At 39.0% G+C, this 23261-nt stretch overlaps 1 protein-coding gene across 3 annotated transcripts in view; it reads left to right on the top strand.

Moving 5' to 3' along the window:
- Positions 1–2970: 2970 nt before the first annotated feature.
- The window catches only part of nalcn (sodium leak channel, non-selective), a 61748-nt gene continuing 41457 nt past the window's right edge, over positions 2971–23261 (top strand). Inside the window, exons 1-10 of one of the 3 annotated variants that reach the window (XM_053328344.1) lie at positions 2971–3012; positions 3716–3856; positions 4024–4206; positions 6252–6335; positions 6464–6603; positions 6722–6850; positions 10731–10882; positions 12667–12809; positions 13114–13218; positions 16387–16473. In XM_053328344.1, coding sequence (XP_053184319.1) covers positions 2971–3012; positions 3716–3856; positions 4024–4206; positions 6252–6335; positions 6464–6603; positions 6722–6850; positions 10731–10882; positions 12667–12809; positions 13114–13218; positions 16387–16473 — 1206 coding nt within the window. Of the gene's footprint in view, positions 3013–3715; positions 3857–4023; positions 4207–6251; positions 6336–6463; positions 6604–6721; positions 6851–10730; positions 10883–12666; positions 12810–13113; positions 13219–16386; positions 16474–23261 lie in introns of those variants that run through there. The other 2 variants (XM_053328346.1, XM_053328347.1) reach the window with 2 other exon arrangements.

Genomic DNA, 23261 nt, shown 5'->3' with positions numbered 1-23261 from the left:
AGTGACCGTGAGCTGAGATAATGCAACAATGACATGAATAATGTGCTGACTACTGTTAAAGTCTGTTAAATGGGTTTTGCACAGGTAAGAAAAGTATTATGGGACAAATATACAGTAAAGTCCTGTAAGTGTTGTTGACATTGGTTTGTGGTCATATACAATGTGAATTTAGGTAGGACTGTGATGTGTGTAGCATTAGTATCAAGCATTGACAGTCTAATGCAGGGGTCTCCAAACTATTCCACAAAGGGCCATGTGGCTGCAGGTTTTAGTTCCAACCAATCAAGAGCACACCATTTGACCAATCAGCTGTCTGAAGACTGAGATCAGCTGATTAAATGAATCAAGTCTGGTGTGCTCCTGCTTGGTTGGAATGAAAACCTGCAGCCACATAGCCCTTTGTGGAATAGTTTGGAGACCCCTGGTCTAATGTGTGTTAACAGACAGCATTAATGGCTAATTTGATACAATAAAGTTTGTGAAATGTAAGTCTATGTAAACCCACCACAGTGGTTTGTTCAGTTTTGTTTAATAGCATTTTACTGTGTCCTTAAGGTAATAATATAGCATTCAGAGTGTATGAAAGTGAGATTGTTGCTAAAAACTGACAGGTAGCTAGCCAATTTAAACTTGTGAGCCTGTAGACTGGAAAGTGAGGTTTATTGTATTTCCCAGACATTGTTAGACTGTCGAGGTCATTCAGTAAACACAGTTAAAGCTGTAATGTGATGTTTGTGTTTTCCATTAGTTAAAACTGAGTAAAAGTTGTCTATGGAACATAAGAAAGGTTTACTCATGCAAATGCATTTAGTTTATCTTAGCTTAGCCCCATGTCACATAAGAAGGGGCATCAAAGCTGAATGGCTTGTTGAGTATCAAGTGTACAGAGCAAGCCAGCCCACACCAGACTGACTGGATGGTCTTATTTCACAGTTTGTGTTAGTGGGCATGTAGGAGAATCAAATACTTATGCACAAGGTCTGAAAAAGTGAGTTTTTCATAATACAGCCCCTTTTAATAACCACAGTGAACAACATCTGCATTTATGAATATAGTTCCAATATTCACTTTTACCTTTTAGCTCCAGTTACTGAAGGAAATATCTGGCTCTAAATGGCATCTATGTTCATTACCCAGTTGCTAACTTTGCTAACTGTCTCACACTTGATGCTTGGCATGTAGCATACACTGGGTTTATCAGACTCTTGATCTGCCTGCTGCTGCTGGAAACAAGGTCAAAGAGAGCAGAGTTTGTGGACTTTAACAGAAAGATACTAAAAAGCTCAGTGGAGGGCAACTGCAGTTGGACGATAACACTGTGATTGTCATTATGAGTGACACTTTTACAGCGTCACATTATAGTGACTTATATGATCTATTTTTACGTTAAAATATAGATTAGTGCAGCTTTAAATGAAATGAAAGAAACTAGGAGGATGTCACTGTATGCCCTCCTCGTTCAGTTGCGTGTGAGACTGTGAGTGCATCATTACCCCAAGCAAACTGAAATGTTTCATAAATTTAAATAGGGCCAAGCTATTTGAGGCCAGTTTGTATGAATACATGAATTGAATGCCACTTTAAGCTGTGGCGGAGGATCAAAGACATTTATATGAATTTGCAATCAAACATTTTCTCATCTGTTGCAATTAAGTTACTCTAAGAATAAAACTTCAGCAACAAAGTTTGCCGAATTCAAAGAATACTCACAGTGACAGTACAATTAATCTGCCCAGTGATCGCATCCTGCTTGTGAGGAATATGTCCTCTCTCCAAATGGGAAAGTAATTGCAGTCTTTGCCACCTATACTCCCACATAATAGCAGTTAGACCCTGTAATTTTGTTTTCACTCTTCCTCACATCTCCATCTGCATATGTTAAGTGTAGCAATTACACTTGGAAATTGCTTCTAACTACATGGGGTTTACAGGATGGACAGTTTCTTTTCTTGGTAAGAGCATAAATGGAAACAAGGGTGATACAGTTACATTGTTCTCTCTGCATTCCTGTCCTTCCTGTCCTTCATATGCTCAAATTTTTAATCTTATAAACAATGTTTTTGCACCATTCAAGCTTTTTTTTTTAACATTAAAAAATATTTATATTTGTATTGTCAGTTGAGGACTTGTTGCTTTATTCACACCATACTTTTTTCTCTGCTCTGCCTTTTTTATTTTTGATGTTAATGCTACTAAAGTGAAGACAGCCATCAATAAATCAAATCTATAATTTACCTTCATCATCACAGTGAGCATTACTTTTTACAGTATTTTTTAATGCTGTTTTGTTTAAATGATTGGTTCATCCAAATTGCAGAAAACAATAGCTCTGGTATCTAACCATGCATGCAGTCGTACTTGATAAGGTTGTGAAATATCCATCTCTGAGATTTCTGCTGCCATCCCAAAACAGATTTGATTTGCTTGACTGAATAAACAATGGCAACAGTCAACAGTTTTCAGTAGACCTTATTAAACCTGGTAGCCAGTGTGTTTTATGTAATTTAGATGAACCAGACCTTTAATTCCTTTTATACATACATGTGTTGAAGCTGTACCTCTCTCTACTCGTGAATGTGTTTTCTCACTCTTCTCCACCGCCCTTATGATTGCTACCAGCCGCAGGACCTCCAGGACTTTAGGACTTTCTCCTTTTTTGAATCTCTAGTCTCTCTCTCTGGTTGGTCTCTCCACCCCTCTGTGACCTGGGGATGAACGCACCAATGAGGAGCCTCACAGTGAGTCCCCTGCTCCTCCTCCACCCCATCTTCTTCTTCTTCTTCTTTCACAACACCTCAGTCACTCACTCACTCACAGAGTGTGTCGCATATATGCCTTGATGTCAGACGTGGTGGGCATTCCTGTCTCTATGAGCGTACTGTAGATGTGAGTAGTGTACTGTACACCATATAAGCCATGATGTTGACTAACTGTTGTGTGTTATTTACAGGGTATGCCTGATCGCATGTTATGTGCAGTGCTGGAGCAATTTCAGCTTTACTTTTCCCTTTGGTATGTGCGCTTTGTCTCCATTCAGAGTCATTTCTTCTTGTGTTCTTATGTTGAAACGGCCTGTACACTTTTCTTTCCCAGCGTGCACACAAACATACACACAAACACGGACACGCACAGGTGACACCAAACTCACACCTCCTCACATTGCACTGTAGGTTGTACAGCGTAATCTGCTGACGCCTCAGTGTTCAATACAATGAAGATCATGTATGATCTTGTCAAATGGTAAGTCACTGGAGCTGTCCCAATGTGAGTACACTTGTCCCGTGTTCCATGTGTGCTACGTTGTGTATCTCGATGGCCATTCAACAATTCAACACATTTAATTTTAAAGAACGCACCTCGTTTCTGGCAATTCAAGTCAGGGTGGTTTACTTTTAGAAAACATCACAGTATACTTTAGCTTAATGCTATATGTAATGACATCCAGAAGCCACTATATATATACACAATTTAATATATACCACATCAGAAATGAATAGAAGTGTCACTTTCTATTGATAGAAGTCTATTTAGATATTGGTACAGTTATATATTATTTAAGAAGTGCACCTATATTAGTTTAACTGTTACTGTTAATGTGGCCATGGAGTTACAAAAAGTGGTACTACCACTGCCCAGACTTGGATGCAGCCAGAGTGTTCTCCTGTTGCTCATTTACCTTTGGTCACTGTGTGGTCTGCCTCCCCCTCTGTGTCAGATCCACTCTCTGTATAGCACAGCAAGCCCCAGCATGCTGAAGAGGAAACAGAGCTCACGGGTCGAGGCCCAGCCCATGACCGATTTTGGGCCAGATGAGACCCTCGCAGACAGCGCTGACATCTTCTGGATCAACAAACCAGTGAGTGTTCTGCTCTGTCATCTCTATTTCTGTGTTTCTGTTCTTTTAGATTTGTATTAAAAAAATATGGCAAGCACATTCAAATAGCTGGAAGGAGAATAATATGACAAAATATTATGGCACCCGTTTTCATTCTTCTCCATACATGTTGGATGCTCTTTCTACAGTGGGTGCACTCCCTGCTGCGAGCCTGTGCCATCATCAGTGTCATCTCTGTGTGTATGAACACCCCAAAGACATTTGAGCATTACCCTCCGCTGCAGTATGTCACGTTCACACTGGACACCCTGCTCATGTTTCTCTACACCGCCGAGATGATCGCCAAGATGCACATCAGGGGAATCATCAAGGTACTAGGTTCAAGCGTGAACTAAAAAAGTACAGATTCCCATTATTTGCCAACTTCCCATGTCACAGTACTGGTATATTTAACAATAAAACACCAACTTGTAACGTAAAATATATTAAACAACATTCTCATGCCATACTTTTTATATTTCAGCAAGTGGTTTCTGCTGCTATATAATTTTATGTCTTATTTCATGTGTGTTGTGTGCTGTTTTCCTTTCCATCTTTGTGTTTGTTTTAGCAGGATATCTCAAAAAGTCAAGAATGAATTTGGATCAAACCTTGCGTTAAGGTTATGGGGCACAGCACTGATTAGCTTTTAACTTTTCATGCCAAAAGGGCACTAACTAATTAACTCACAGAAAACCATCAAAGATTAAGTGCCTATCGGCCTAACGTGTCAGTAGACGCAAACCTAAAATTAAGTAAGGGGAGGATTGGCAGCCACTGAACACATAAAAGACTTGACTGGCAGCATGTTGTTGCCATAATGAGCTCAAACTCTCAGAATTGGCTCTAATTCCACACAAAGCCTACCGTGTTTAATTTCAAGTCATAGTCATTAAAAAAATCTCTCTGAAGTGATTGTGTAGAAAGGGACAATGTAAGAAACTAATAACATGCTCTTCATATGGATCTTGTATTAATTAGCTTTGAAGTTATGTATCTATCATACTTCTGAACAAACAAGTGACTGAATGGTTGAGAAAACAAAACGAAAAATTCAAGACAGTCATTTGTCTTCAAATTTCATCCTCTTCATCAGAGCAGTCTCACTGAGCGCAGTCTATTTTCTTTTGTCTGCCCATCATGTCAGCCGATAATATTCACAAGCGTGGCCTTTTTGTGCCGCCTCCGATTGAATCACACCTCAAATTCAAGCCCAGTAGTTGCATTGAGCTGTAAATTCAGATGAATCAACACAATTCATATCCAAGGTAGACAGATAATGTCTAAAAAAGCATCCAGGAGCAGACAGCTGGCAGATGAAAGGCCCATAATTACTGCCATAAAAAGTGTGGACAGCTTAATTGGCAAATCAAAGATAACAAGCAGGGATGCACTGGAGGACGCAGAATTAGAATCACCAGTGCAAGAAAAACTGAAACATTTCTTTTTTTTCTTAATCGTTCTCTTAGTTCTTAAAGGAAGATAAAACTAGTCTTTGTCTGTAAATGGGGAGGTATTTTCCTGTTCATCTTCCTTGAATAACACACAAATAAAGTTTCATACATTTGAATGTCTAGCTTTCTAAGTTAAGAGTCATTTCTATATTAATGTCTGTCAAAGTGGATATCTTAATCATTTCAAGTATTTTATTGATTGGCACTTAGAAGTTGCATTTGTTTAGCTACAGTAGGTGTTCAAAGTGTGTGCACATAACAAATCCACATAGTGTGGCAAAGTAATTGCATGCTTTTGTTCCTGTCAGTGTGTCATGAAACATGGTTCTTATCTGTAGAGTGTTTGAGAGCACACCCTCCCATTTGCAGCCTTTCTTCCTGTGGAAGACTGACCCCCTAAGAGCTTCTTACAGACTCTCTCTCTCTATAAGTGGTAATTAAGTCTGCCCATTTTTGCTGTCCCCATGACATTTCAGTTTGTTCACACTTCAGGGGCTTAATCATTTTTTTTGTGTCATCTTGTTGAAAACAGGGTTGTTTGAATATTGTGGCAAGTCGGTCTACATGGGCACAGTCATTTCTGATGTTTGTTTTTTTTTTCCCTTGAAAATTGCTATGCCATTACTTTTTCACACACTGGCTTCTTTATCTCACAAGAAAAGCTTTCTCTGTCATGTTTTCTGAAGATAATAGTTGGCGGTACTTGACAATTTTCAGAATTACAAGATTGGCATTATGAATGTCTTTAAACATTACAGGATACTTATCAATTGGTAGAATGCATCAGATTTATTGAACAGGCTGTGGTCAGTAGTTTATATTCTCATTTATTTTTGCCCTTGTTCTTTTTTGTAAGCCTTTTTCCTTTTTTTTGCCCTTGTTGTCTCATTCCTACCTCCCACTCTCTCCCCTTCTCTGCACAGGGTGATAACTCCTATGTGAAAGATCGTTGGTGTATGTTTGATGGATTCATGGTGTTTTTCATCTGGGTGTCCCTGGTGCTGCAGGTACATTGCAACATTCAAGTTTTTCTGCAATTATAGTGTATCACCATTGTTTTCCTGAAAATGTACAAATTGAAGGCATGTTCTTGTAATAGCTGGCATTTACTCCTTAAATATCCACTTTGTTTTAGGTGTTTGAAATAGCCGAGCTAGTGGATCAGATGTCTCCATGGGGGATGTTAAGAATCCCCCGAGCACTTATTATGATCCGGGCCTTCAGGATCTACTTCCGCTTTGAGCTCCCTCGCTCCCGCATCACCAATATTCTGAAGTATGATATTGTAGTACCTGAGCATTTTTCTTTAATGGAGTGTCCACATTTGATGGATGATAGTGCATATTACAAAATGGCAATAAGATATGTATTCTCTCGGTCTTCTTCTTTGCAGGCGATCTGGGGAACAGATCTGGAGTGTGTCCATCTTTCTGCTGTTTTTTCTACTGCTTTATGGAATTCTGGGTGTTCAAATGTTTGGAACGTTCAACCATCACTGTGTTACTAATGACACACAGAAAGGGTAAAAACTAATTTATTCACAACTATAACAGCAGGTGACTTTTTTGTTGTTCCCACAGATCACCATCTGTTCAAATGACTTATCATACTGTCATTGTTGTAGTCAGAGGTGGGTAGAGTGGCAAACATTGTACTCAAGTAAAAGTACTGTTACTTCAGAATAATATGACTCAAGTAAAAGTAAAAGGTAGTCATCAAAATAATTGTGTGTGTGTGTGCGTGCGCCTGTGTTTGAGTATGTGTGTTTGTGACAAAACACTGCATAATGTAGCTTCTGTTTCGCACTTTTTGTAAGGTAAACATGCTTTCAGTATGAGGCCAGTTCCTCCTCGTCTGTGTCTGCATTGCCGACCATTGATTCTGACATTTTTCATCCGTTTCTCTTGTAAATTGTAAAGCTAACCCGTCCCGCCGCTGAGATTGAGTATGGTCACGTGACGAGACTGCACGGCTCCGTTTGATTGGTGAAACACAGTCACGTGGTAGAGTCTTTGGCGGAAGTTTCTCTCTCTGTCAAAATAAAACATCAAAATGAGGCGTACGCAGGGGAGATAAAAATAATGAGGCGTAGAATACCAAAGTACCAAACAAAAGTAACAAGCTCAATGTAGCAGAGTAAGAGTACAGTTTCTTCTTCACAAATCTACTCAAGTAAAAGTAAAAAGTATAGTGATTTAAAACTACTCCTAGAAGTATCATTTTTTTCAAAAACTTAGTAAATGTAATGGAGTAAATGTAACTTGTTACTACCCACCTCTGGTTGTAGTTCATGTCTTTAGTGGACGTGCTTTAGAATCTGACACATTTTATGTTTACTGTATGGTAATAATTTTAAGAAGCTAGAAGACATACATTACATGTCTTTAGAATTACAGTATATTTGACTGGGGACTCAACTGAGTCCACATCTTAACTGACCTAAATGAACATGCATCTAGCCAGGCATTATTTGTGCATTACAGGCTATTAAAGCCAATCTTAAGTAATTCACCAGACAGTACATTTGGTACAATAGCTACTGAATAATAAGAAATATACTGTAGACTTCATCATCAGTGTTAATGAGTTTTTCAACAGGATTTGTTTGGTTAGGAAAGGTGGCAAGGCTTTGTTTTTCCAGCTGCCTGTGTGAAACAAGGCACTGCACAGCAACATCTGAAATAAAATACATAGATAAATAGTTCAGTACATTGGCTAATCCTTCTCTTAATCCTTGTCTGTGTTGGTTTACCACTGGCCTTGCCCAAATAATAATAATTTTTATTTACAGTATATGGACCCTGTGTAGAGATGATAGCTTTTTAACTGAATTTGCTGAATTTTTGTCTTCTGTGGGTTTTCAACTTGACGTCATGATTCTTGATGATTTCAATACAGAACACAATCATGGTCATATATCTGAATAGAAAATTGAAATCACGCTGTCATCACCGTCGTTGTTTTCATTATTCTTTTTGTCACTGGTTGAGTTACTGTTTCTTATTTATTGTTTGATGACTAAATGCAAACCTGATTCTGATTGGTATACGGCAATGGGAATGTCCATACATACACTTTGAACATATCTCATAGTAAATACTTGCTTCTCCCCTTTATACATCAGGAGCTGACTTGTGTGGACTAGGGTCAGCCAAGTGTCATAGAATGCATTTTGCACCAACTGGCAGGGATGGTGGAGATTTTGAGACAGATTAACAGCTGTTGTAATTTTTGTTGTAGGTCTCTTAATATGTCATTTTATTGGGTTTTAATATATTTTCAGGTAAGAAAGTAATCATTTAGATGCTCAGTATGTGGTCAGTTTATCCAAATAACGCCTATCTATACGTTTTTCGCCACTGTCCAGAATTGTCCCAGACACCGTATCTTTTTGTCCCAGGTGCTATTTTTATTGTCCCTGTGACAATCCTTAATTTCAAGTGCTGTGTGCAGTCTGTGTGCATGTTGTTGTACAAATACAATATGTATTTAAACACATCCATGGAGGTTCTTTGTGACAATATGATACACAGAAAAGGAATGTCTGTGGGGACAAAAGATAGGTGAAGTGACCATCATGGTAGACCATGCAGCAAGAGCTAACATTCATTATTATAATTAAAATGTCCTACATTGTCCAACTGTTGTATTAAGCTCATTCAGCTCAGCAGCTACTCGTCTATCTCCCTGTACTGATTTGAGCCTAAGCACCCCAGGGACACTGCATATATTGACCATTAGTTGCATGACATCCCTTTGTAACATCACTCCTGTGCATCTAATTTGTTTGCTGCTGTGCTCCTTTTCCTAAACCCCTCATATGCTTCTAATGGGGTATTTTAAAAAAATGTCACAAAAGGACTGAAGTGTCTAATCTCTATATGTCCATATGCCCTTGACACAAAGTCAAAGCTCTCTAGCTTTTCACACACAAGGGATTTGATGGAAATTGGGGAAAATAGCAGGGGTGACATTTTCTGATATGGATATTAGATGAAAATGGTTTTGGATTTGTGAGTGAAGTAGGGTCTCCTCTTCCTGGATGTCAGGATTTCTGCAATTGACCTCATCTCTATTTAACATCACAGCATGAATAATATGCATTCATTTGTGTAGTATAAATTACATTTACTGAACTGGAGGTCTGCAGATTTCGTTAAAGCTACATTGTAAGGGTTCTACAGTAGCATTATGTGTGTGTAAATGTGTATGTATGAGGGTCACTGCATTATTGAATAATACTGTTATGAGATATTTTAATGAATACATAGAAGCATTTTATTAATGGGAGTAACGTGCTTACTCCAATTTTATTAAGGAGTCTTGTATAAAAAATGTAATTAATAAAGACAAACATCTGATGCTTTGATGAAATGGAATATGAGCACTTTGGAAAGAGTATTGATACTGTAGCATGTTCTGTCATGTGCTCAACTGGATAGCAATGCTTGTGTTTCTGTGGTTTGTATGACAAGACATTGCTATTGACTGAGAAGAGCAGAGGTTGTTGACAGGACCTCACATGTCCAGTCATGCAAAGCTTCACAAATTAATTTTGGTTGAAACAAATTAAAGACTCTGATCATCAATAATTTCTTATCACAGAACTGTTTGGTTTTCATTTGACTCACAAAATTATTAATATCATGGCATTAGTAGACATTTGGTCTTTCATTTGGGGCCTCGTCTATCTCCCCTTTGTCATCAAGAAAAGGGGATTTCTTTGATAAGACACATTGTTATTATTCAGCTCAGTATAATTAGCTTTATCGGGATTCACCACTACGCCTCTGATTGCCCTTTGTGATAGTGCAATAAATTATCCCCTCTGATCCTGTACTCCTTAATAAACAATTTGGATGAATGTCTGGGCAGCCAATTTGAAGGCATTAATTTTCATTAGAGAAATCAAGCTGCTCCTGGAATAACACCTGTGGCTAAAAGACAGGGAGACAGGGAAAGAGGGAGGAGGGGCGGTGTGTGTACGTACTCTTTACGTTTGTGTACACAGGCAGCAATCATCTGTTTGTGTGTGTGTGTGTGTGTGTGTGTGTGTGTGTGTGTGTGTGTGTGTGTGTGTGTGTGTGTGTGTGTGTGTGTGTGTGTGTGTGTGTGTGTGTGCACGCATCTCATGCTTATGTTATAATGGTACTCTGCTGCTATTTTCTCAGATTATTGTCATTCATATCATTAATAAGAACATTTGAATCAGTAAGTGACCAGCTATTTATTTGACCCTTAACATATGCTCCCTGATGTGCATAGTGAAGTTTTAAAATATCAACCATTTACATCTACTTACCTTAATTACACTATATATTTGGTCCTTTTTAGATGTTAATTTCAAGTACCACATGTTGCATATGTTATTTAATCAATGTTTTTTTTTCTCTTTTGATCAGTAATGTTACATGGAACAGCTTGGCCATCCCAGACACTCACTGTTCCCCTGATGGGGAGGGCTACCAGTGTCCTCATGGCTTCAAATGCATGGACCTTGAAGAACTGGGCCTCAGCCGACAGGAGCTTGGTTACAGTGGCTTCAATGAACTAGGTAAAAAGCTGTACCCATAACCAATGCACTCGAACATAACCATTTATAAAGGTACATTTACACTGACTATATTTTAACTAATTTAGTCCAGCCTATGCCAAAGGTAATAGTAGCTGCAGTGTAGACCTGTTGATACACTTCATCTGTAGGAAAGATCAGTAATTCTACATGATAATAAGTTTGTATATGTGAGATTTTAGGCATGATTATATATATCACAGTTAGAGAAATGATCTCTATGGATACCTGGAAAAGCTGAAGGTCATTTATTTTACAGCCTAAAGCTGAACTGAATAAAACAGTGATTCTGAAAAAGACCAAATCAGTTGTAGAAGATACAAAATGCAAGAATACACTAGCTACCACTGGGATTTTTTCGTCTTTAAATCTACGGTCTGTTTAAGAAATGTGGAAGAATGACCCTGTGTGAGAGCATGACAATGAAAGTGCCGTATATACCAGCTTTGGCGTGAAGCTGTGCCATTGAGCTGAATCCTGCATTTTTATCAGCTGAATGGTGCTTACGTCCAGTGTCAGTACACAGTGCAGAGCCCCTAATCTTTAGATACCCGTGAAGGTGAGTGGGAGCTTTACAGTTAACAGTAATTTAGGCATTATAGACTGGGATATGGAATATTCAATGTGATGTGCAGCTTTTTTACATGTTAATGTAACTTGTGGTGTGAAGCTTAAATGAATTGTATGAAAACCTTGATTTTGATCAGTTCAGCCTTTTTTTAATGAAATGGTTTTCAAAACCCACTGAGGATTCAGACGTACCACTTTTATTCCCATCTGAACAACACAAAGATGTTTTACAACAACACTATTCATCTCGCACAAGGTTGCTCATAGTGAAAAAAAGCTTACATTTGACAGTCTCTGTAAATAGAAAAACACAGTTGATCAAGATGATTCACAGACATTCTGACAGTTTGGGTACAGTACTTGTGCATACCAAAGACTACCCACCAGTTTACCTATCTACCTACAAAATGAGACATACTAACTTCGGCCCTGAATCCCAGAAGCTCTGATTCAGAACTGTTAAAGTAATGAGCTTAAAAAAATGTGCAGTGCTTAATAGCTGAACTGGGAGATTCAGTCAATTACACTTGACAGCTGTCAGCTCCTGGTCACCTGTCAAAAAATGACGTGATGAAGTTAGCAATATTTTATATAGAGTAAGACTCCCTAATCCGGTTGTCTTTTTGAATAGCAAAAGGACACAGTCTGCTCTCCATCTTTTAAAAAATGACATTAGTATGGAGTGGTGTTTCAATCCCCATTTCAGTCTTCTTTGGCAAAGGTATAATAGTACAGACAGTTCATTTTCAGAGTGCACAGTCACAAGTAAACAACCAAGAGTTTCATTTTGTTGTTTATCCAACTCACAAATTTACAGTAATTAGCCACTTCTGACCAAATTTGGTGGTGACAGTGACAAAGACATGCATTAAAGATCATTTGTATAGCTTAATGAGGCTGCCAAACAGTTAGAATTCTAAGTTTTATATGATAAAGCAGCAAACTAGGATATATGCCGTCTGTATTTTTCATAAGCTGTCAGAAAGTACATTCATTATAGATAAAAAGAGAAACTCAAGGTATTGTCTTTTTGAAATGCTTCGTCTGAGGGGAGCCGTGTTAATTGGTATGAGGCTCACAGGCATCCATGTGTTAAGCAAAAAACTGATTCTAACACTTGTTTCTTCTTTGTTTCAATCTCTATTTTTCATTTGTCTTTACATCTCTTTGACTCCTGTGTGTCTCTCTCTGTTTAGGTACAAGTATCTTCACTGTGTATGAGGCAGCATCACAAGAGGGTTGGGTATTCCTCATGTACAGAGCCATTGACAGTTTTCCTCGCTGGCGCTCCTACTTCTATTTCATTACTCTTATTTTCTTCTTGGCATGGCTTGTCAAGGTAAGAGCCAGTGTTTCCCCTCTGCACTTTATCATAATGCTTTCATCTCCCATGGCATGGCAGCAGGATACTCGAACACCAATAGCTTTTGGTTAATTGACATCATCTTATCTTTAACCTTACAGACATAACAATTTCTCCTTGTTAGTAGAATGTTTGCAGGTTAATGAGAGAATGGATGTCATGTCAGGAATAGTAAAAAGAAGCAAAGAGATGGACCTGCACTTAGTCATTTACTTTTAATTGACATTTTCCTCTCCTACTGGCTCTGTTTCACAATCTGTCAATCGTTTCTCTTTTACAGAATGTGTTCATTGCGGTCATCATCGAGACATTTGCTGAGATCAGAGTGCAGTTTCAGCAGATGTGGGGCTCAAGAAGTAGTACCACCTCTACTGCTACAACACAGGTAGAGTAGAACTATCACACTCAGACACACACAGACATGACAGCTACAGGTATGGGGTGCCTTAACCTGACCTGATGATAAACAGTTCTTGTCCCTGTTATTGAGGAAAAGACCAGCAGGTTCTAGGTGGGCGTATGGGGCTGATTCTGTTTGTATTTTTCAGAGACAGAATCTCACAGTGCAGCCAAGTGATAGAGTGTCTGCTTTGGTGACTTCAGGATTGTTTCTCTGTCTTCTGATGATTGCTTAGTTTGTTTGGGTTCGTCAGATCATTACCGCCACTTCACTGGGCTGGTTCATAACTGAGGCCAGAGTGTTCTGCCTGTTAATGGTCGTCTGTCCTTCTTTATTTAGGATAATTTCCTTCAGGATTAATAAAGTATTTATCTATCTATCTATCTATGAAGTTTGCCGGGCTAGCAGTAAACAGTTTTCAGTGCTGCTATTTCCTGTCAGTGTTTAAAAGAATACAACTTGGAACTGAAACCTATATCGTTGCAATCATGAAAGAAGCCAGGCTGATGCCATCGGCATGCATATACAGCGATGACCTTGAAAACAATTAGTCGTTCTTGCCACTATCCAAAATAATCATCATTCCCCAATCTTTATCGTAGATGGGGGGGGAAACTAATTAGCTGCGGTGTAACACTTAACTGTCAGTCACAGAGGCTGAAACAATATGCTCCCCTCTTCATGTTCCCTAGAGAGAAAAGATGGTATAAGTTGGGCCTGGGAGAAACAACCCATGCCACACTCCCCCGTTCTTGGCTCTACTGTTTCCAGATTATTCAGGCTTTTAAAATAGATTAGGCTATAAATCCTAAGTGTGTTGATAAAATGACAATGGATAAATCCACTTTTTGTTTCACAGGAGCAGGATTTTTGTCCTAATTTTTGATTAATGACAGTGAAATCTACTTGGCTTGTCTGCAGTTGAATGATATCAGCTCTTTGTGTTTGACATCTCGGTTGTAGATAATGTTCTCCTCGCCATGTTCTATTAAAATCAAGGTTATAAAAGCTATGGATTTGGGACTATATTCTTGCTAGGATGTGATCAAATATGACACTGATGTGAGAGGCATAACATAAAGCTGAAACAGAGTAGGATAAAGACATTTAATTAATAGTAGAATGATGAATAAGGCAGAGCGGTTGAAGGATTTCTTTATGTAAGAGACAAGCAGTGGTATTGGCACTTTGTATTGACGGTGTAATGCAACTGATGTTTTTTTTTTTTCAATTCACCAACCTTCAAATTTCCATTGATTGTCAAAATTGCATTGTATACCATTCCCACCATGCCAGAAACAATTCATGTTACACAGTGATTGAACCCACTACCTAGTACATGGAGAAATGCCAAGTGAATTTAGATGATATTCATGTTGCAAAATTGCTTGTTTAGACTGTTGATACTGAATAATTTTGCAGAACCTGGATTATATGAAGTTTGAATGGCAATATCTTATAATATCAGTGTACAACAACCACTGAATGATTATATTGTTAACGTTGGGGAATAGTGTTTATGGCTGTAATTAAGACATAGTTAAGAACAGTTTTAAAATGTCAGAAACAATGCCATTTTAAGTACTTTTGGGGCTACACCAAGGTTAGGTAACTAACTGAAATGAAGTCATAGTGAGGTTAACTCATGGGGCCCGATTTACTTAAGTCCCAAATAAAGGGTACTAAATTGCCTGCGCAGTGCAATAGATTTCGTGTTTAGTTAGTGTGAGTTTTGCAGGTGATCTACTAAGAACACCTGTGTAATGAGAACAGGTGCAACAGGGTGCAGACAGCAGCATTTATGAGGGTTTTACATGTCTTAATGGAGAGTTTGGACAAGCAGAAAGCCTGCAAGAGCAAAATGAATGCCCCATATTGCGTATTCATTATTCATTATGGCAAACAAAGTGCGTATTATCTTTGAAAAGACGTAAGCCTCAGTGCGCCCCTTTTAATAGATCAGCTTGCACTTTTTTTGCAGGTGATGTGAAGTTTGCACACATTTTTACACACGCAAATCTTTAGTAAATTAGGCCCATAGTCTTCAGGATCAACAACAATTCCTTTTTATATATACTGTAAATGGCACACAGCCTCCTGCTTTGACATTGAACATTGGCATTGGATGTAAATATTCTCCTGCAGAGGAGAGACAGGGTTGATCTTCATTTGTGCCATCAGAGGCTGGATACGCCAGATGTTTGTCAAATCAAACTCAGCCTAGGTATAGCAGAACTAGAGATTTATGTATCACTAAATTAAAGCCAGTTGTACCACTCAAACTAGTTCTTCTGGCACTTAACATTACTTTTCGCATAAACTGTATGAATAGTGATAGACAGAAAGGAATCATACATACAGTACATTAAGAAAGGATTGTCAGTTAAGGTTTATTATATCTATTATATAACTGGTATTGGGAGTAATGGCTTGCAATGCTGTAATGACTTCATATTTACATAATTGGTTGCACAAATATTGGATGACCCTACGGATTTCCAAATTACATAATTGTTTAGAATTGTTAACATTATGTAAGTGTTTACGAAATAAGACACCTCTTAAGTTTTAATGGTGAAACTAGTCACTAAAAAGTTAGATACTTCACACACAAACTGGTGCCACCCAGTCCTTTCTGAACACTAGGCCAACCAGCCTGTGTTTCTTATATGTAATAATTTACCCTTTTTGAATTCAGTGAGGCAACTAGAAATCATCTTGACCACTGTTGTCTGAATTCATTTCCCTGTTGTGACCACAGTCTTGTCCCTGTAACATCTGTAACACTGCTTGGTCAGGTACTGGTAGAACCCATGTGATAGAGCTTTTGATTGAGTTGTTACGTTGACGATTTAGAGGGCCGATTGATATTAGCCAGCTCTCTGGTGTGTTATTGGTGTTATTACTGTTTGTTTTTATTTCTGGTGTTAGGTCCTTGGGCCTGCAAACTGTATTTAGTAGCTACCATGCTGTTCTGTGTGTCTGAATCTGTGTTTGTGATGCTTTCAGCTTTTTTTGTGGCCACAGATGTTTTATGAAGATGTAGCCACAGGGTAGATGTGTGTGTTTGAATTTTGTCCAGTGCTTTTTTTAATGGTGTGAGTGTTTTTTTTTGGTACGCGCTTCCCCTCATGTGCCGTCCTTGTGCCACAGATGTTCCATGAAGACGCTGCTGGGGGATGGCAGCTTGTAGCTGTGGACGTCAACAAACCACATGGTCGAGCGCCGGCCTGCCTCCAGGTAAACACACTACACAATTAATATGCTGCTGATGCTGCTAGTGTAAAATGTTTCTCGCTTACACACATGCATAATTCTATGAATTATACAGTGTGCATGTGTGTGCTGAACCATTTTTATTTAAATTTCTCTATTGATGTACGAATGGTATGTATTAATAGAGAATCAGTAAACCTTATCCATTTAACAAGTGCCACGGACACACACGGTATCACCTCATTGTTTTCACATTTGTCTGTATCTTCAATGACTGTGTCAAATGACTAAATGATGGGATTTTAAATGAGGGGAGGCTCAGGTTTGATGTGTAGAGCTGCACTAATGATGTCGCCCCAGTGATAAATTAGTTTTAAATGACGTCTACATGATGGACGCCACTGTTGCCTCGTGGTTGGTGTGATCCGAATGGTTGGGCTTTAAAGATAAGCTGAAAGCAGCGGGTGTTGCTTACAGCTGGCCCACTGTTGATAGCAGTGTGGTGTGAAAGGCTGGGCCCTTGCTGTGAGAGACTGCCAATGGAGTCCGTGGCTACGAGAGGGATGATAGCTGTCAACAATGCTGTCATGAAGAAAATAATGCTCCAAAGCTAAGCTTGAAGAAGGCTCACACACAAACAGAGTCAGAAGGAGAGCACAATTAAAAATAGAGAAATTGGGTTGTGGAGAGGGAATGAAATGAGAGAGAAAAGAGAGAATGCGAAATATGCAGTATTCCCTTTAATGCATTATGTCCCCCAGAGCCTCATCATCAGTTGGAGGAAAGATTTAGATAGAGGGATAACCAGAGGGATAAACACGGCTGACTTCCCTCTGAGCCCTGTGCTCCATTACATGGAACACCCAGGCTGCTTCATCTGCCTCATTCACTCGTACCAAAATAGCTATTATTGTCATCTTGTGCCAATAAGAAGACCACTTCTGACAGTAAAATGAAGGGTTAACAGATTAATAGACAGAGGCATTAGGCCATGTTCAGACCAGCAATAGCACTGCATCAGAAAACAGCATCCATTTCAATGAGAATGCTGCTTTGGCACAAGGGGGTTCCCCAAGCAGAGGGCTCCGATGAAACAACACAAGACCATCTTTTCGAAAAAAGTTGAACCTGACTGTACTTTTGCCGCACTATGGCATCATTCAACGACGTACTGTGATAGCCAATCAAATCCATTCAGATGCTCATTGTTGGTAATTTTTTCTACAGTTTACCTTGTAATAGTGAAGTAGGAGAAATGACCGCTGTCATATAACTTTCCAGTTTTATGAAATCTTCTAAAAATACACTGCAATGTTTTGCTGTCAGATAAATATAAAAGTTATTGATTAACTGATCTGATTTCTCATCTTTTCACTCGTACTGTACCAACATGCCCACACCAATCACCACCCATTCTTTTTTTTCTCTTCTTTTTTTTTACGTAGTTCTATTTAAAGTGTCATCGCTTTAAGAAATCAGACTTCCGCAGGGCCAACTTCCTGCGAGATGGAGCAAGCTGCACAGTGTTTTAGTGGGTCAGAGTGCAGAACAGCTCACACTTCCATCACATGGCCTGCTTCAGCTCTGGGCAATGGCCCAGTAAATGTGATAGATGTCTCCTGTCAAAGAGAGCTTGACAGATGAAAAGCACTGTAGAAGAGAAAGATGTAAAAGAATAATAAACTTATCATTCTTTTTTCATGTAATATTAGGTAAATATATGTCAGAGTAGAGGGCACAAAGTAGGAGAGAGCTATGTAAATGAACAAAAAGAGATTATTAAGATTACAGATTAAAAGATTATTTTTGGCAAGAGTGATGGGAATGACGTGCAATAAAAGGTCCCTTGCTGGAATAAGACCAGCAGTGTTGTGATTATGTGGCATGCACAGTAACCACTTTACTACTAAGGAACTCTGTAAAATCCAAGCTACAGTTGATCAAGGATTCTGCTGACCACATCAAGTTTTGTAACATCTTCTACCATCAAGTGACCGTAAAGGTGAAGACTTTTGATTGAGAGTTCCTGCCTTGCAATGATGATAGGACTAGTCACTGTTCATTTGCAGATTGAAGGGAATGAGAGAGCGTATCAATCTGAATGAGAGAGTTCAGATAGGTGGGTGCCATGCTGTGCTGTGCTAGTGGCCACTCTGTAGGTGAGCAGTAGTGACTTGCGCTTAATATGAGCAGCAACTGAGCTATTGGAGAGCGATGAAAAGTGGAATGACATGAGCTGTTTTTGTCTGGTAGAAGGCGAGATATGTTGCCATATGCACATTTGTTGCCACCATTCATTAGTAAATGTGAGAGATGACCACTGCTTGTACAAGGAGTTGATCAGCATTCTCAGATCCATACTGAGATTTCACTGAGGCAGATTGTGATCTGCGCTGAGACAGTTGGTTCGTCTGGTGGGAAAAAGCTGGGTGTCATCAGCATAGCAGTGGTAAGAAAAAACATGTGAGTGCCAAATGTTTGCATTGATTCTAAGTTTTCAACAGTAAGATTATCCAGGACAATTATAATTATGCTCATAATGATCTTCAGTTATTCCATCTGGTTACCCTTCCCTTCTGAGTACCAGCCTGGTCTAGCAAACAGCCTGTATTTATGTTATGTGTTGTTATGTCATATATTACACCTGAACCTGAGAGCCAGTGTTGTGTGAAGACGTTCAAGGCATGATGAAAGGCTGCACCAACCACAGATCTATAAGGATGATTTAATCCCATTATTTTACAGATTTATTCTTCTTCTGATACATTATGTAGCCGATCAATACAATTGTTTATCATATATTACTGATCTTCATTATCCACCACAGCAGCTTGGATTAATATCCCATTTAAAAATGCTTATAAGTGATCTTATTGATTATATGACATCACCCAAAGGATTGCTCAATTATATGGTCTTGCAGTTATGTCAGTGACAATAAATTCCAAAGAGGTTTTCACAACAAGAAAACTTGCATAGACTACATATAGATTGTTGTGAGTAATTACTGTAAGCAGAAGCAACTCACTATATACTCACATATATATTTGAGTTCTGAAGTGAAAATTGAAGTATTCAGAATAGATTGACCACACAATGGACAACGAAGTACTTAATTATTCTGCAAACATGGTTCATATTTTTCAGTTTTGAATAATATTGGTATCCATTGTATACAGTATAGTACAGTATTAATGCTCATCACAACTACTGGTCTCTGTTTAGGATAGAATCACTAACGGTTTTGCAGCTATACCTTTCAAGTTGACAGATGATGAGTATTTGGCACTACAGTTCTGATTTGGGGTGAAATGTTACTTTAAAGTACTTTTTTGTTTTGTTGTTATTTAAATTTCTGCCTACTTGAGCATTCAAAGTGTCAAGCGTGAGGCAACTAATCATCAAGTAGTGTAAAAGTTGAATAGCAATGAGAGTGACTTTGACATCCATCAAACTGTGGTTAATTTCAAAAGTCATCCATTGTTTTTAGTTGCCAATCATACACTGACAGCATTTTGTGGCATGTCAAACCATCAAACCACTCTGAAAACGTTTTGATTTTCGGATGGTCTCCCGAAACCGCCAGATCTAACCCAGTTGTTCCATTCAAACCACAAAGGCCTCATCATAGATTTATAGATTGTAGAGAGGAGTGATAAGTGAGGCAGTGTCTTATGTTTTACAGATTTTCATTAGGAAAAGGTCCATCACAAAATATTCACCAATAGCGATTCAAGAATATCCATGTTTTTAAAGTAGTAAATTGGTTGTAACTGTGTTCCATAAAAACATGACAAGAAGTTCAGAATATGCTTTGACTAATAGCTACTGAAGAGAGCAATTACTGTAAGAGAAAGCAAGCCCCCCCCCCCCAACTCATTAAAAAACATAGAAACTTGAGAATATTTGAGCTGTAGATGGTTGTTAATAATCTGAAATTCCCACATAATATTTTTTTGTTAGTTAGTGATATTCTAAATAATTACTAATTTGCCTTTTTTTTTTTTTTTTTTGAATAAAAAAATAACTGTAAGATGACTGTAAGAAAATGACATGAAGGAGAGGAGTGCACATCTGTTATATATGTGTTTTGGTGCTATGGGTTGTTAATTTTTCAAACAATTTGTGTTGTTTGATGCTGTTATAGAGAAGGTCTGCTGTCATACTTTAGCGGTATCATTTTGATTAATGATGGAGATCCCCCTTTCTGCCTGTCTGGAAAAAAACATTGCCAAACAGCCCATTTTGTTGCTTGAGCAGTGCTAGCTGAGTAGACAGGTAGAGTGAAGACAAGCAGTGGAGATTCAGCCTGCAGGGCCATCTGCGAGTGCCGAGGAAGTGAAGTGTGAGTTTCTGTTCTGCTCTGCCTGGCTCCAGAGTAATTGGCCATCAAATGATTAAAATGTTTCAGGGCTGGCAGGTGGGCGCTATCTACAGACCTGCGGCCTGTGTGCGTCCTCCTGTTTCTCTGCTGCTAGCTCACCTGTACTTGTCGGTCTGTCTTTTAAACCACCTGTATGCGCCTGGTCATGCCTCTATGTATCTGACTGTCACCCTGTCGATCTGCCTGTTGATGTCTGTCCATTTGTGTATGTGTGTGTGTGTGTGTCAGTCTGTGTCCGTCTGGGTCCAAGGGGCTGCAGCAGTTGGAGATAACACATAATTGATTAACCACCTGCTCTTTTTGGAGGAGGAGAGGAAACAGCAGCTTCCACTCCTGAGGGGCTATAAACCAAAATAGCCCTGAAAACAGGGAGTCTCACCACATTCCTCTTCCACTCTGACAGTTGCTTATCAGTCTTCTTTTTAATCTTAGAGTGATCATTTTTAACAGTCTTTATTTTTTTTGTGTTCATCTTCCAAACTGTAGACAACTGACATTGTCATTTACAAAATCTTTAGATTTTTTGAAAGTGTTTCATGTTTCTATTGAATTTGATATTCAAAACCACATTTTAATCAATTCCTATTTTTGACATGTTTATCTCTACTTTAGCATGAAATGTATTTGTTCATGTTTGGAAGCTCGTTGAAATGCATGGAAGTACCTTTTACTTTTGGTGAAATAACTTGGACGTACCGACTGGAGTTAAAGTTCAAGTACATTCATTAATGTCAAAATGTTTTGGGGTACATTTAGGTTAATGTAGTGCCCTGGTTCTTTCCCTACAGACTTGGTCTACTAATTAGCCCCTGGTTCTCTATCATACCATAATTACACTACAGATTGGAGCTTTGGCTGTTTATAAGAAAAAATAGAGGGTGACATTCTCTACAGATGTTTAAACTACAGTTGCAGAACAAATACATTTTGCTTATCATGTAAATATGTAGAATAACAATAAATACAAATCAAGATGTTAGTCTTTTTGAGGATAATTTAAAAAGTCTTAAAAAGCTTAAAAATGGCCACTATGGAAAGGAATGATAAATGCTGCCTACTCCCAGTAATCCAGGAGGATCCTGTGATTAATTTAGTAGGGCCGATGAGCAGTTGATGTTGCTCACTCCCACTGTCGCAGCCCTCAGTCTGTAGAGTTAAATACAGACTGATGGATAACCCAGTATTTCATTGGGGAGTACTGAGGTCCAATGAAAGGAACACCTTTTTGACCTCTCCCTCCCAAGCCAGAGACTATCGATTCTCTGGATCCTTCCTTTTACCCTTTGCTACTGATCTTTGCCCCCTGGATCTTCCCAGTGACACCACTTGTACCATTTTAAGCGCACACACACACACACACACACACACACACACACACACACACACACACACACACACACACACGCGCACATTTGCCTAATTTATCAAGGTTAAGGTCAGTTTGTCTAATCGTGGAAGGAGAAGGAAGGTGCAGAGAAATGGGAAAATGGCTTTAAAAAGGAAGAAAAGAATCACAGGGAGAAGAACATATTGTAGAGGATGACAGTGGGGGGAAAAAGACAGGACATGAAAGGGTGGATGTTATGGGATACCTGCAAGAAGGAAGGAACAAGATGGGATTGACCCTCTGAGAACAGGACGACTGAATCAGATTGTTTATTCGGTCTAGACTGCAATCAGCCTGGAGCACATATAGTGATATGTGCTGAAATGAAATAAACCAAAAGTCTATAAGGAAGAGCCAGACAGGAAAGGGAGGCAGAGATGGCAAAGCACGAAGGATATTATTAAGAGTAGGCAGACCATCATGTTTTATTAAGGCCTGTTTTCCAGTCTGAGACATGAGTCAGCCTGCTTTAGTCAGGGCCATAATAAGCCAAGGGGCTCCCGCTTCGCTAGAAGTCCATTCCAGCATGATTTTTACACACCCACTGCTTCAGCCAAAAGCTTTAGATTAAAATAACTCTGTTAGCCATGAGTTAACCATGCTGTTCAGCAATTTGACATCTGAACTAGTTTGTCTGTTCTGCATCTTTTCATTGAGAGTTTGAGTGAGAGGGAAAAAAGCCTCTGATAATTATGATTTGTTTGTTCATTGCCAACAAATGCCAGTGAAGAGACTTGAAGATGTGAAGCAGTCTGCAATTCCACTCAGTTTCTTCGTAATCTCAATAAACAAGAGGAGAGAGAACTGTAGCAGGAGCTGGTGCCAGAACATGGCCCGGTCTGTTGGTGACAATTCCTGTGCGAATACTGCTATATCCTGCCAGCTATGTGCACATGTGCTACACTCGTCTCATGTACCAGCAGAAAGAGCATTTGTCCTCTTTGGCAGTCTGAGTGAACAGACGGGAGCATGAGGAAGCAGTCCTCGGTCAGTCAGTCTGTTTCTCTGTCTTGGTTGTGTTACAGTTGCAGCCACTGGAAA

Source organism: Scomber japonicus, chromosome 11 (genome assembly GCF_027409825.1).
Source record: "Scomber japonicus isolate fScoJap1 chromosome 11, fScoJap1.pri, whole genome shotgun sequence".
NCBI classification, from domain to species: Eukaryota; Metazoa; Chordata; class Actinopteri; order Scombriformes; family Scombridae; genus Scomber; species Scomber japonicus.
Note: the sequence above shows the minus strand (reverse complement) of the source record. Positions and strands in the feature narration are given on the sequence as shown.